Raw genomic sequence first — 13,850 nt, 5'->3', positions numbered from 1 at the left:
CTGCAATACTTTTTTTTAAATAACTTTTGCGCCAGAAGTGAGACCATATTAGCCAATCAGAACGCCAAAGAAAGTCATGAGTAGAAACGACACAACAACAATAACATAACAACAACAACAACTTCATTTATTTACCAAACTAGTCGCTTATATTTGTGCTTTGCCCCGCCTCTTTTTCTTTTCTGGTCCATGGTGCCCTGGAGCCTGCCCCCCCCCCCCCCCAACACTTAAGGTGGTCCATACTTTCACATGTTGGCTGTAAGAAAGTTCAAACTTGTTAAATCCTTGCAGGCCAAAACCAGCAGTAGTTTTAGTGGTACAAAGTCAGAGAATGTACAGTACAGCATCGGTGGGGGTGCGGGGGGGATTCAAGTAGGTATTCACTGTGAAACATCACAAGCTCACTATGACCTCTGACCTTTCAGCAGGGAGAGGTCTAATTTGGACGACTGCTGACACTCATGGTGACCTAGGCTCTCACGCACTTAAAAACAAGTGTCCCATCAAGTACGAGTGCACAAGGCCAAAGGTTAGCTAGGAGTGTGTGTGTTTCTGAGAAAGACTTAACACTTTCTTTATGTGTGCACTTGTGTGTGTGATGTGTGTGTGTGTGTGTGTGTGTGTGTGTGTGTGTGTGTGTGTGTGTGTGTGTGTGTGTGTGTGTGTGTGTGTGTGTGTGTGTGTGTGTGTGTGTGTGTGTGTGTGTGTGTGTGTGTGTGTTCAGGAATGTTCTCATGAGCCAAAGTGAACTTTTAGTGTCTTCAAAGAAACACTGTGACTTTACCAGAATGTGTGTGCGCATGTATGTGTGAGTGAGTGAAAGACTTAACACAATGCCTGTGTGCGCGAGTGCGTGTGCGCATGTGTGTTGTCGAGACTTAACACAACGTGTGTGTGGCATTTGGTACCTGGGCCTTCAGTGGAGATTTCAACGACTTAATCCACCTCTTAAAGGCCTACTGAAACCCACTACTACTGACCACGCAGTCTGATAGTTTATATATCAATGATGAAATCTTAACATTGCAACACATGCCAATACAGCCGGGTTATCTTATAAAGTGCAATTTTAAATTTCCCGCTAAACTTCCGGTTGAAAACGTCTTTGAATGATGACGTATGCGCGTGACGTAACCAGTGAAACAGAAGTATCGGTACCCCATTGAATCCAATACAAAATAGCTCTGTTTTTATTTCAAAATTCCACAGTATTCTGGACATCTGTGTTGGTGAATCTTTTGCAATTTGTTTAATGAACAATGGAGATTGCAAAGAAGAAAGCTGTAGGTGGGATCGGTGTATTAGCGGCGAACTACAGCAATACAACCAGGAAGACAGAGATGGATAGCACTCACCTTAACTTCCTCCATCTCGCCGACCGCATCTGTGATCGGGTGAAGTCCTTCGTCGCACCGTCGATCACTGGAACGCAGGTGAGCACGGGTGTTGATGAGCAGATGAGGGCTGGCTGGCGTAGGTGGATAGCTAATGTTTTTATGTGATGTCCGGTTGCTAAGTTAGCTTCAATGGCGTCGTTAGCAACAGCATTGTTAACCTTCGCCAGGCTGGAAAGCATTAACCGTGTATTTACATGTCCCTGGTTTAATAGTATTGTTGATCTTCTGTCTATCCTTCCAGTCAGGGATCTATTTATTTTGTTTCTATATGCAGTTAAGCACGATGCTATCACGTTAGCTCCATAGCTAAAGTGTTTCGTCGATGTATTGTCGTGGAGATAAAAGTCACTGTGAATGTCCATTTCGCGTTCTCGACTCTCATTTTCAAGAGGATATAGTATCCGAGGTGGTTTAAAATACAAATCCGTGATCCACAATAGAAAAAGGAGAGAGTGTGGAATCCAATGAGCCAGCTTGTACCTAAGTTACGGTCAGAGCGAAAAAAGATATGTCTTGCACTGCATTCCAGTACTTCACTCGAACGTACCTCATCCACGAATCTTTCATCCTGGCTCAAATTAATGGGGTAATCGTCGCTTTCTCGGTCCGAATCGCTCTAGCTGCGTTGAAAACAATAGGAAAATGTGAGGAGCCTTTCAATTGACTACGTCACGCTACTTCCGGTAGGGGCAAGGCTTTTTTTTATCAGATACCAAAAGTTGCGATCTTTATCGTCGTTGTTCTCTACTAAATCCTTTCAGAAAAAATATGGCAATATCGCGAAATGATCAAGTATGATACATAGAATGGATCTGCTATTCCCGTTTAAATAAAAAAAATTAATTTCAGTAGGCCTTTAATAGCACGGCTGTCGCGTCACGATTATACAAAGTATCAATAATTTACAAAAAAACACAATCTAACAAGATGTGGCATTACAGAAAGAAATATGTTGTCTATTGGGGGTAATAATCATTATTATTAATTAAGAAACCCTTTATCTTTACAGTATATAACTGTAAATTTTGTGTTTGGCTGAATGTAACAAGCGTCAATGTCTAATAAGATGACAAAAACACCAAAAAGTAGAATAAAGACATCTTACAGTACGCACCAAAGATGATGATTGTTTGTGGACAAAATCCATCGATGCACAGTTTACGATGTTTACCCCTTCTGGTAAACTAGTACTTTGATATGATATACAGTACACAGCATAAAAAGTAGGTTAACAATAAGACATTTCTAACTGTGTATTGTAGGTTGGACTATTAATCTATTCCCGCTCCAGAGTGTTAGTAAAATTGATACATTTTTCACATGCACTTCATCAACCATACATCACAGCTGTGTATTGTGGAGTCGTCTGAAATCATTTTAATGTAGCTATTTTGTACTTCATTGGCACTTTTAACTGTAAGCCTCTTTGCACAGGAATTTTATGAATAAAATATTGCATATTTTTGTATTTTTACATTGTTGTATCAGTAACCTTTTAAAAAAAAAAAAAGTATCATTTTTGTTATGTGTCCTGTCCAGCCACTCAGGCAAATTGTATTGTTGATGCAGATGCCCATATCTGCTGTACAGATTTACTTTACAATTATTATTTGAATGTGACTTTATTAAATGGATATATTTAGTGTTTGATGCATCTTGACCAGAGCAGGAGGGGATAGAAAGAAGAAATAAACAAGACAGAGGGGTAAAACTGGGGGCCAAGACAGAGAGACAACCAATGGCGTTATTAGGCCTATTTAATTTAAAAATATTCTTAAGCCCTTTTTAATAATTTGGTGTGATGTTTTTGTTTTGTTTTTTACAAAGAAATGCAGACAAATTCAACATAATTATGCAGGAATATGAGTTTAAAAAATATATATATATAACCTGTCATTACTCATTATGATTATAAATCATCAAACTTCGGCCTTATGTTGCACGTCCTGCAGAGTTTACATAAGTAAACCCGAAAGTAAACATGCTTCAATTCTAGTCATCTCAGTACTGGCGCTTTTGTTGCAATTTCAAAGATTCTTTGCCATCACAGTCAACATTTTCTGAACCACGGAGAAGATTATAAAATAAGATGTCTCCTGCCTCGATGTCTGCTCTGAAGAGGGTGTTGGGCGATCAGTGGCAAAACATTGATTGACTTAAGTTCCTAAAACATTATTTTTGTCTGTTTCTGCTAATTTGTCAACTACCGTATTTTCCCGACCATAGGGCGCACTTGATTATAAGGCGCACTGCCGATTAGCGGGTCTAGTCAGGTCTATTTTCATACAAAAAGCGCACCGGATTATAGGGCGCATTAAAGGTGTCATATTATTTTATTTTTTTTCTAAATGGAAAACACTTCCTTGTGGTCTACATAACATGTAATGGTGGTTCTTCGGCCAAAATGTGGCACAGATTATGTTTTACAGATCATCTTCAAGCCGCTTTCTGACAGTCGCTTCAGAATGCGTTGTTTTGTGGGCGGTCTTATTTACGTGGCTCACCTTCGGCAGCGTCTTTTTCTCCGTCATCTTTGTTGTAGCGGTGTAGCGTGCAAGGACGGGAGTGGAAGAAGTGTCAAAAGATGGAGCTAACTGTTTTAATGACATTCAGACTTTACTTAACTCAATAACAAAGCAGCATCCCTAATGCAATAACAATGCTGGAAATGTGTCCCGTGAAAAAACGTCAGACTGGAACTCTCTAATAACTAAAGTTCCTTGGGTAAATTATGTGAACTCACTACACCGGTATGTTTTTGCGCTTTCATGGCGAGTTTACTGACAGATATAAGTAAGAACTTTACACTACTTTATATTAGAAATGGCAACAGTGGAGGATGAATGTCCCATAACAAGAAGATAGAGAAAAAGAAGAAGCTTATCGACTACGATGTCGCCACGGACTACCATGGTGAACGCGTGCAAATTTTCAGGACTTATGCAGTTCCCAAATACACATCAACAAGTACCAGAAGGTAAGAAAAGTTGCTTTTGCATAATATTGCGAAACAAAACGCCAGATAATATGTCTTACCTTATACACACACCATAATAATACACAGTACAATCCATCAAGCGGTGAGGCTTCATAGCTTACCAAAGTCATACTAAAACATTTTGATAGATTTTTGAGCGCCGTGTGTAATTTTCTATATTTTCAATGGAACATATACAATTTTGGTGTTGTTTACTTGAGTCATTTTGCAGTGTACATGTATCTCTTATGTGTGACTGCCATCATATTGCAGTCTACACGTATCTCTTATGTGTGACTGCCATTTACTGGTCACACTTATCATTTCACCATGTACCAAATAAAATAGCTTCAAGGTCGGTAAGCACACCCAAAATTATTCCGTACATTAGACGCACCGGGTTATAAGGCGCACTGTTGATTTTTGAGAAAATGAAAGGATTTTAAGTGCGCCTTGTAATCCGAAAAATACGGTAATTTGTTTTGTATCCGTCTATTTTGCTGAATAATGATGATGCTTATCATACGCGTCATCATGGATCAGAGAAGACGCGACAGTCTTACAGTCATGTCCGTTGAAAAGGACACCCTTCTGCATCAGTCACAACAAAGTGATTGACCGATTTGCCACCCTTATAAACAGATGGCATTATTTGATGCTTCCACCCACCAAGTAACTGGCGATTGCAGTCATGTTCAAAATGATGTAATTTGTGACAACACAGTGGCTTATTTTTGCATACAGTTTTACATACAATACATGTGGGCTCTTGTTGAGTATATTAATACAGTACTGTAACAGTATGTGGGCAATTTTCTTTTTTTTCTTGTTAATGTTGCAAACATATCTTTTATTGAAATAAAAAAAACTAATCCATTGGTGGACTAAGACGTTTACACATCTCTGAATGATTTGTAGTATAAAACTCATAATAATAATGTCTATAGCATTGCTGACAGAAAACTTCCATACCTCATGAAAGGCAAATCACACTACTACAGCTTTGCAGTACAGGTGTGCTACTTAAACCTTATTGATGTAATTTAATAGCCTTACTGTTATTTCAGAGTGGTGTTTTGGGGGCTCTGACGACTGGATGCACTGATAGACTCATAGACAAAAAGGTGGAGTTCTATGGGTGTTTTTTATCTTCCCTTGTAGCGTTTTCACCATGAATGGCAGGTTACTGTGATAGTCCATATAATGATAATTAATTCGGCCTGGTGTAGCCTGTGGGCCTTGAATTTGACACCTGTGGTCTAATTGCCTTTAATTACCATTACAGTAATAACAGGAAACTAACAATATTGCTTTTCAACCATCTCCATTTCGTAAGTATTTGCTAAGTAATTCTAATACAGTAACAACAAGTTGTAAGCAAATAAATCTTGCAAGTGCAAAAACTCTAAATCAAAGAGGTTATGCACAGACAACATATCTTTGGATGAACATCCAGCCCCTGTTTTTTTCACCAGAACCGCCTCTGTTTTCAGGTCAACTCTATAGTGCTGTGCAAGTTAGTTTACACTGCTATCATCTGTGCAATGTTTCAATGTTTGCAAGTTGCCTGCTAGCTTTTCCATGCAACAACACTGTCCTTATGTGTTTGGGCCATCTCATGCTTACTAAAGATGACTGAAGCTTTCTTGCACTTCCACTTTCAACCATTTAGATGTATTCAGTGTTTGTTTTGTAATTCTAATACAGTGCCAAAAAGTTGTGAGTGAAAAAAATCTTACAAGGGCAAAAAATTATCACAGGGGCCTACTGGGGCCTAAGCTCCCCCTGTCCTTCAAACCTAGTGACGCCGCTGGAGATAACAAAATAGAACTACATCAGCAAATACAATATATACAAATATGATCGGTGTCCTTTTAAACAAGTAATTATGAGATCATTTGGGATGTGTGTACTACTTGTTTTATTGTATATATTACCGTTATTTGTTGTTCTGATTTTTATACGAGTATATGTCCTTGAATAAGGGTCATTTTATTATTTATCTATTGTTTATTTTCCCTCCCAAGTATGTCAGGTGTGTTTTAAGGACTACAGAAGGAAATTAGCTAATAGCTAAATCTAGTGCTGCCAATGATTACTTGTGAATAATATGTAGTGCACATCATCCATACACCAAAAAAAAAAAATGTGCCTTGAAAATTGATTTTTAATTAAATTTCTCCTCCTCCAGCAGTTATTGTAGGCGTTATTATGTGCAGATGGCTACAGATTATTCAACTTGTCGAACTTGAGTTTGTTTTATTGTATTTAACCAATCAGAGAACAATAAAATGCTGATGTAATTGTACGCCTGCTTGAAGGCCCTGTGAGGCAAATCTAAAATCTGATTGGTTAAAGAAACAGCCCTTTTGCTAACATAGTGGTACCTCCACTTATTTGTGACCCAACTTTGAGCTACAAAATGTGTGTTGGCTTCTGTTATGTTTTGATTTGCAAACAAAAATGTTATGTTATGTGCCTCTCTGCTGCTAATTAGCATAGCGAATGCCACAGTGAACCCCATAAGATCCGCCTAAAACACTTAAGTTACTCGCTAGTATTAGCTTATAGCTATCGAAACATCATGCCAACATGGCAAAGCAGTTGGCGCTAGGGTTGTATGGTATACCGGTATTAGCATAGTACCGCGATACTAATGAATCATATTCGGTACTATACCGTCTCTGAAAAGTACCGGTCCGCCGCGCCCCCCGTCGTCGTCACGTCGCCTCCATGGCGACAAATAAAGTATGTTTCTTACAAGTATCATCCCTGCAGGACGAGGGATAACTAAACATGTTTCACTACACACCGGCGTCAAAATGTAAACAAACGCCATTGGTGGATCTACACCTGACATCCACTGTAATGATACAAAGTACAGTAACGTATCTAGTCGATACTACTATGATTACGTCAATATTTTTTGTATTATGTTTATAAACTCAAGAAAGATGTCCCTGGACACATGAGGACTTTTAATATGACCAATGTATGATCCTGTAACGGATTGACACCCAAATTTGTGGTATCATCTAAAACTAATGTAAAGTATCAAACAACAGAAGAATAAGTGATTATTACATTTTAACAGAAGTGTAGATAGAATATGTTAAAAGAGAAAGTAAGCAGATATTAACAGTTAATGAACAAATAGATTAATAATTAATTTTCTACCACTTGTCCTTAATAATTTTGACAAAATAATAGAATGGAAAATTACACAATATGTTACTGCATACGTCAGCAGCTAAATTGGCAGCCTTTGTTTGCTTACTTACTAATAAAAGACAAGTTGTCTTGTATGTTCACTATTTTATTTAAGGACAAACTTGCAATAAGAAACATATGTTTAATGTACCCTAAGATTGTTTGTTAAAATAAAGCCAGTAATGCAATTTTTTGTGGTCCCCTTTATTTAGAAAAGTACCGAAAATTATCGAAATTATTTTGGTACCGGTACCAAAATATTGGTATCGGGACTACACTAGTTGGAGCGTAGTGCTTGTCTGCACCATACTGAAGCAGAATGAGTCGATAACGCCAGTCAAGGACGTTAAAATAATATCAAAACGGCGGACATTTATCCATGAAATAATGGAGAAGCTGCTGCGGATGTGTTTGACAGAGAAGCAGCTCTAACGAAGATACTGTGGAAGTCTACTCTCCAATGCTGTACACCATGGGTGTCAAACTTTGGCCCGCGGGCCAAAATTGGCCAGCCGTGTAATTTTACTTGGCCCTCGAGGCGATATCAAATTAACACTAGAACTGGCCCGCCAATTATATACAGCGGCGGTGGGGCGGTAACACCGCATTCACCGCTAATTCTCATACTTGCCAACACTCCCGGGAGACTCCCAAATTTCAGTGCCCCTCCTGAAAATCATCACGTCCGCTTTTCATCCAGTCCAACGAGTGCTGGCCCAGTCACATAATATGTTCAGCTTCTGCACGCACACACAAGTGAATGCAACACATACTTGATCAATAGCGATACAGGTTACACTGAGGATGGTCGTATAAACAACTTTAACACTGTTAGAAATATACGCCACACTGTGAACCCACACCAGACAAGAATGACAAACACATTTTGGGAGAACATCCGCACCGTAACACAACATAAACACAACAGACCAAATACCCAGAATCCTTTGCAGCACTAACTCTTCCGGGACGCTACAAATGTGTGTGTGTGTGTGTGTGTGTGTGTGTTTGGTGGTAGCGGGGGGTGCATTTTGTAGCGGACGTAACGACAGCTCGTAGAGGACGTGAAAGGCAGTGCCTTTAAGGCACGCCCCCAAAACTGTGGTCCGGGTGGACTACAAGATATAATGACTGATGAACACCTTTGTTTGATAATGAAGGTTGCCTCAGCTCAAAGGTTGAGTCCTGACATTAATGAACTCGCATCCAAGAAAAGATGCCAGGTATCTGGCTTGGGCACATCAGATTAGATCAGTGTGTTGCAAACTGAGCAGTTTAAAGTCCTGAATGGTTGGTTTATTCATTGTTATTTTATTTTCAAATGTATTAGCCTGTGGAAAAAGTTAATGTTGATATTTACCTCAGAAGGCTGCAAATAGAAAAGAGGCATTCAATTTTTATTTAAATTGTATTTGATATGCCATTGATATTTTTTAATTATTATTATTATTATTTGAAACTCGATTTTGCATGTCACTATAAAGTTATATAAGCCTTGCTTGTTCAATATTCAATGCAAAACTTGTTTGGGTCCCTATTAAAAGGTTAATTTGTTCAACCTTGGCCCACGGCTTTGTTCAGTTTTAAATTTTGGCCCACTCTGTATTTGAGTTTGACACCCCTGCTGTACATTAATATTACATTAATTCATAAAACTACTGTACTTGTTTGTACTACATTCTATTGTATTGTTTTGTATACAATACAGTATATATTATCTCAAGTTGGATTTTCTTTTTAAAAAGCGTGTTAGATTTTAAAATTGCGCAAGCACAGATTATTTAAATTTTAATTCATTTCAATAGGCGACATTAATTTGAGATTTAATATTGATTTGAGTGTTTTGAGTTACCATAAGACCAATTAAATTGAGTAACAAAGTGACATGGTCAAGAAATTGTCATTTTGAATGTCCTGGGCATATTACACTAGCTATGTGCACATGGACACACTTAATCGAATTAAAAGCCTAACCGGAATAAAAATGTTTCATGTAAACACACCATTCGCAATACTCTGACCCGATTTACACGTTCGGATCAAAATTTTATTCCGATCAAAACAGGTGGTTTATGCCGATAGTCATTCAGATTGGAGCGCATGAAAACACTTCTTATCCTTACTGCGCATGTCAGTGACATCAGCTATACTGGAGGGGGGACTAAATTTAACAATCTCGGAACGAAGCCATTGTCTTGCTGCTGTCTCCCCCCATTCAACATATGCGGAAGTAGCGTTATGTACTGTTGCTCTAAAACTGAGACTAGCAAAAAAAAAGTATGGTCTGGAGTGTCTTGTGTCGATGTAACAATAAAGGGAGGGATCCAGTTGTCGTCTTAACGGGCTGTTTTATTCATGACCTTACAGCTACAGTGTTAACTGCAAGCATCAGGCATGTACACCGAATGTTGTAACATGAAGAGGGCACAGAACAGCTCCATTTCAAAAAGACAGATAAAACAAAAGTAGCTAATAGAAGGAAAAATGTATAATAAATAACGTGACATCAGACAAGCAGAAATGCACAGAGCCGTATTCATTTACAGCGGAAGTCACTGCTTCTTCTTCTACATCCGTTTAAGTATTCCAATTTAAGGTGTGGTGCATGAAAATGCACGTTATAATCGGATCATTTTTTTCAGAGTACATGTACACCAGACCTGGGCATTCTGCGGCCCGCGGGCCGCATCCGGCCCTTTGTGCGTCCCTGTCCGGCCCGCGTGAGGCCAATTATAAATTACAAAATACATTTTAAAAAGTATCTATGTCGAGTGTGCAATACAACGGTGCTGCTTTTGTTTTGAAAATCGTTATTTGTATTACTTCCGTGTGGACGTATGCGTGTGCGTGATTGTGAGTGAATGTGAACAGCTGCAATCATTAATTACAAAATAAAGTTGAAAAAACATCTATGTCGTGCGCGCAATACAACTGTGCTGCTTTTATTTTGAAAAGTATTATTTATGGGCGTGTGTCCGTGTGTAACCTGCGAGTGAAGGTGCACATGCAGCGACAAGTGATGCACGGTTTACACCCGAGACGCTAAAAAGAGAAAAGTTGATGAAGAATGGCGTGTTTCCAACAAGACATGGACTGCAAAGCAACGTTCCCTCGAAGGTGCGTGCCTGCGCAATTGCGCACTGCTCAAGCGTCTGCTGCGCGCAGCAAATATATGCCGCGCACCAAATCAAATCCCATCTGAATTCTAAACAAAATAAACAAATTTATTCTATGTAATTTTGCAATGCAACTCTGAGTGACAGTGACAACAAGCGGCCCTAACGGTGTTCGTCAACACCGTTCAATTGAACACCGTTCAATTATTGTAACGTCTATCGAGATGCTTCGAGGACAGGAATTATATCGATCACTTTATTGAGCAAAACTGTTTATATTCGGACATAACCACACCAAAAACATGAGTAAAACACTTCTATCTCGAAAAACTAGTAATTTTCTGCCGTACAAACCAGGCCAAAACCAACTTGTCATCTGTCACCAACACGCATAGCACTAAACCACTGGTGCGTTTATGGCCACACAAAAAGTCGGACATCTCAAACACCACACAAAGTTACACTATGACTCCTCAGTCATACGTGTGCTTATTTTACTGTCATTTATTATTAACGTTAATTTATTTATATTAGTCATGGAATGCTGTTACACACACTATGTTGAAGTATTACTATTATTATTAATTATTATTATTATTATTATTTATCTTACGGTATATATCAAAAAAAATATTGAGCAAAATTTAATTGAAATATTGTCGATGTGGCCCTCCAGCAGTGCTCGGGTTGCTCATGCGGCCCCCGGTAAAAATTAATTGCCCACCCCTGATGTACACAGTAACATTCTAATCCGCACTACGAGCAGATTAAATACATTTTGCCCATCTACACGTATCCATTGACATGGCAGCACATAGAAGCTGAAATCTGATTGGACAAAAAAAAACCTACACATACTCGTACTGGAGAAGTGCAGCCAAGAAACTTGCTACGAAATTAAGATAATCAACCGATAACAGAATAACTTCATACAATTTCATGAAACAAATACCAGAATTTAGGATGTAAAATGAGGTCGGTGCTTCTGATAGAGTTAAGCTGGCCAATTGTACATTCCCACATTCAACATTGTCCAACCTCGACATGTCCAAAATGAGCTAAATTTACAAAGAAGGCCCTTTTCTGAACAATAAAGCCATGCTTGGAGGAGTTTGTTGCAGAAGATCACCTTGTATGTCTAACATCAGGGACTGCTGACCTCACAAATAGAAAGTCTTCCAGTAATTTGGTGTATGGCTGATGTCCCTCTCATCCAATCAGGAGAGCCCAGTCGGCCTGTCCATCATTGGGGGCGAGCAGAGAAAGCGAGCAGTGCGTTGTCATCCTGCACGCCAAAGTTGCCCAAAAGTCCTACGGCAACGAAAAGAGGTTTGCACGCACAGAACCTTCCGGAGGCGGACACATGGTGTGGGTTTAGGCGGGTCGGTCAAATGCCGACCTGAATTAAAATGTTCTGAGATGCGCTCTGCTTCAGGTTCTTCTGCCCGCCTCCATGTGTTTACATCAGCGGCCACGCTTGGAGGCTCATGCAGGACTGCCTGACAGGTGAGAAGACTTGCTGCCGCTAGGTGGCGACACTTTCTGCCCCCTGATCGAGGCGGACGGCCGCCCTCCGAAGCGATGACTGCCTTTGTCTCTGACTTCATCATGTGACCAGCAGGGAGCGGCGGCCTGTGCGGCTACATGTGTGTGGACACCTCCGCTCAGACCCACGGCGACGCCTTCAAACTCACCTTTGACCTGCTGACCGACAGGGTGAGGACTCGTCTGCTCGATACATCACAGCATTTTATATCAATCCCCAGCTACCCTAAAAATGGCTTAGAACAGTGCAGTAATGACACCGTAGCAGTCTGATTGGACGCTTAGAAAGTGCTATGATCTTCTGGTGGCGCATTGACCTTAGACAGAACAAAATGAGTGTGACTTGTTCTCACTTGCTGTGCCTTATTTGATGCATTTCAGTACTTACACTTAGTACCTGATCTACTAAAGGTTTGTGTGTAAAAAAAAAAAAATTGATTGTACACAGAGCTGATCTACTAAACTTGTGAGCAGAGGATTGCGTCTCTTAAGTGAGCAAAATAAGGAGTGCAATCCATTTAGCGTGTCTGTCTTCATAAATATGCAGCATATACTGTATGTTGATCATCAGAACACGCACAGGATTGGGAGGGGGAAATCCAAATAAAATTATGTAGTGTGATTTGTCATGACTGAAACTGTTCTGCTGGAGTTGTTTTGCATCTTTATTGAGTACGTCTCGAAAAGATGTGCAAACTGGCAGTTGCGCAGAAATATCTGTGAAAAAAGAGGCGAGTGAGCTGCAGCTCTAGCTCCGTCCTATGTATGCTTGTCAACATACATGGACTGTCAGAAATAAAAACGTCATACATATGATATTTAGCGATATCATTTTAGGATTTTACAGTGACTGGATGACTTAAGGTGCTGAATAAAACAAATTCAATTGATGCGTTCTGGTGTCTGCTGGTGTGTTTTTTAATGGCGTTAGTTTTTTTCATTTCGGAAATATATTGCTATAATATATCTTCTGTATGAAAAAAACTTCTTGCAATATGCATTTTTTTGCATTTGGATCATGAATGCGCTGTGGAGTTGTGATGGCCCACCGCTTCCCTGCACAGCGCATGGTAAGGCTGCTAAAAATTATTTCTGTTGTCTAGATTGCGATTCTATATAGCAGAAAATGTGTTACAGATTGTAGATGTGTGCAATTTCTTCAACACTACAAAACCACACAGGTAGGAGCATAATAACATGCAGTAAGTGAGTGTTTCCATTGTTACATAATTCTGGTAGTGCACACAAATTCCTCATTTAAATGGCAGTCTGCACTATTTTTAAATTGTACACAGTCTTGGTAGATCAGAATGCATGTACCATTGATACCATGTGCAAAAGTGGTGCAGACCACAATGAAGATTGTGTGTGTAATACTGGCATTATGTGCCTATGAATACACTTATTTACTCCACATTCAGGTCACCATATGCTCCGCTGGTCCAAACTGTGCTGTTTCATGCAGCAGACAAACTTAATATGAACCACCTTTTCTGGGCGATATATAGAATTGGGATCTACACAACAGAACCTATTTTTAGCATGGTGCAGGTGCGCTCTGGGGGGGGATGTTGTGATGGTGGGTCTGAATCTTTCCAGACCCAT

At 39.6% G+C, this 13,850-nt stretch overlaps 1 protein-coding gene across 3 annotated transcripts in view; it reads left to right on the top strand.

The window, feature by feature from the left end:
* LOC133647520 (recombining binding protein suppressor of hairless-like protein) overlaps positions 1-13,850 on the top strand; it is a 30,695-nt gene that overhangs the window by 4,539 nt on the left and 12,306 nt on the right. For 2 of the 3 annotated variants that reach the window (XM_062043342.1, XM_062043344.1), the window contains 3 exons: positions 11,922-12,029; positions 12,136-12,206; positions 12,319-12,416. In XM_062043342.1, coding sequence (XP_061899326.1) covers positions 11,922-12,029; positions 12,136-12,206; positions 12,319-12,416 — 277 coding nt within the window. The remainder of the gene's footprint in view (positions 1-11,921; positions 12,030-12,135; positions 12,207-12,318; positions 12,417-13,850) is intronic. The other variant, XM_062043343.1, reaches the window with a different exon arrangement.

Source organism: Entelurus aequoreus, linkage group LG01, assembly GCF_033978785.1.
Source record: "Entelurus aequoreus isolate RoL-2023_Sb linkage group LG01, RoL_Eaeq_v1.1, whole genome shotgun sequence".
Classification (NCBI taxonomy): domain Eukaryota; kingdom Metazoa; phylum Chordata; class Actinopteri; order Syngnathiformes; family Syngnathidae; genus Entelurus; species Entelurus aequoreus.
This window is presented reverse-complemented; position numbering and strand designations above follow the sequence as displayed.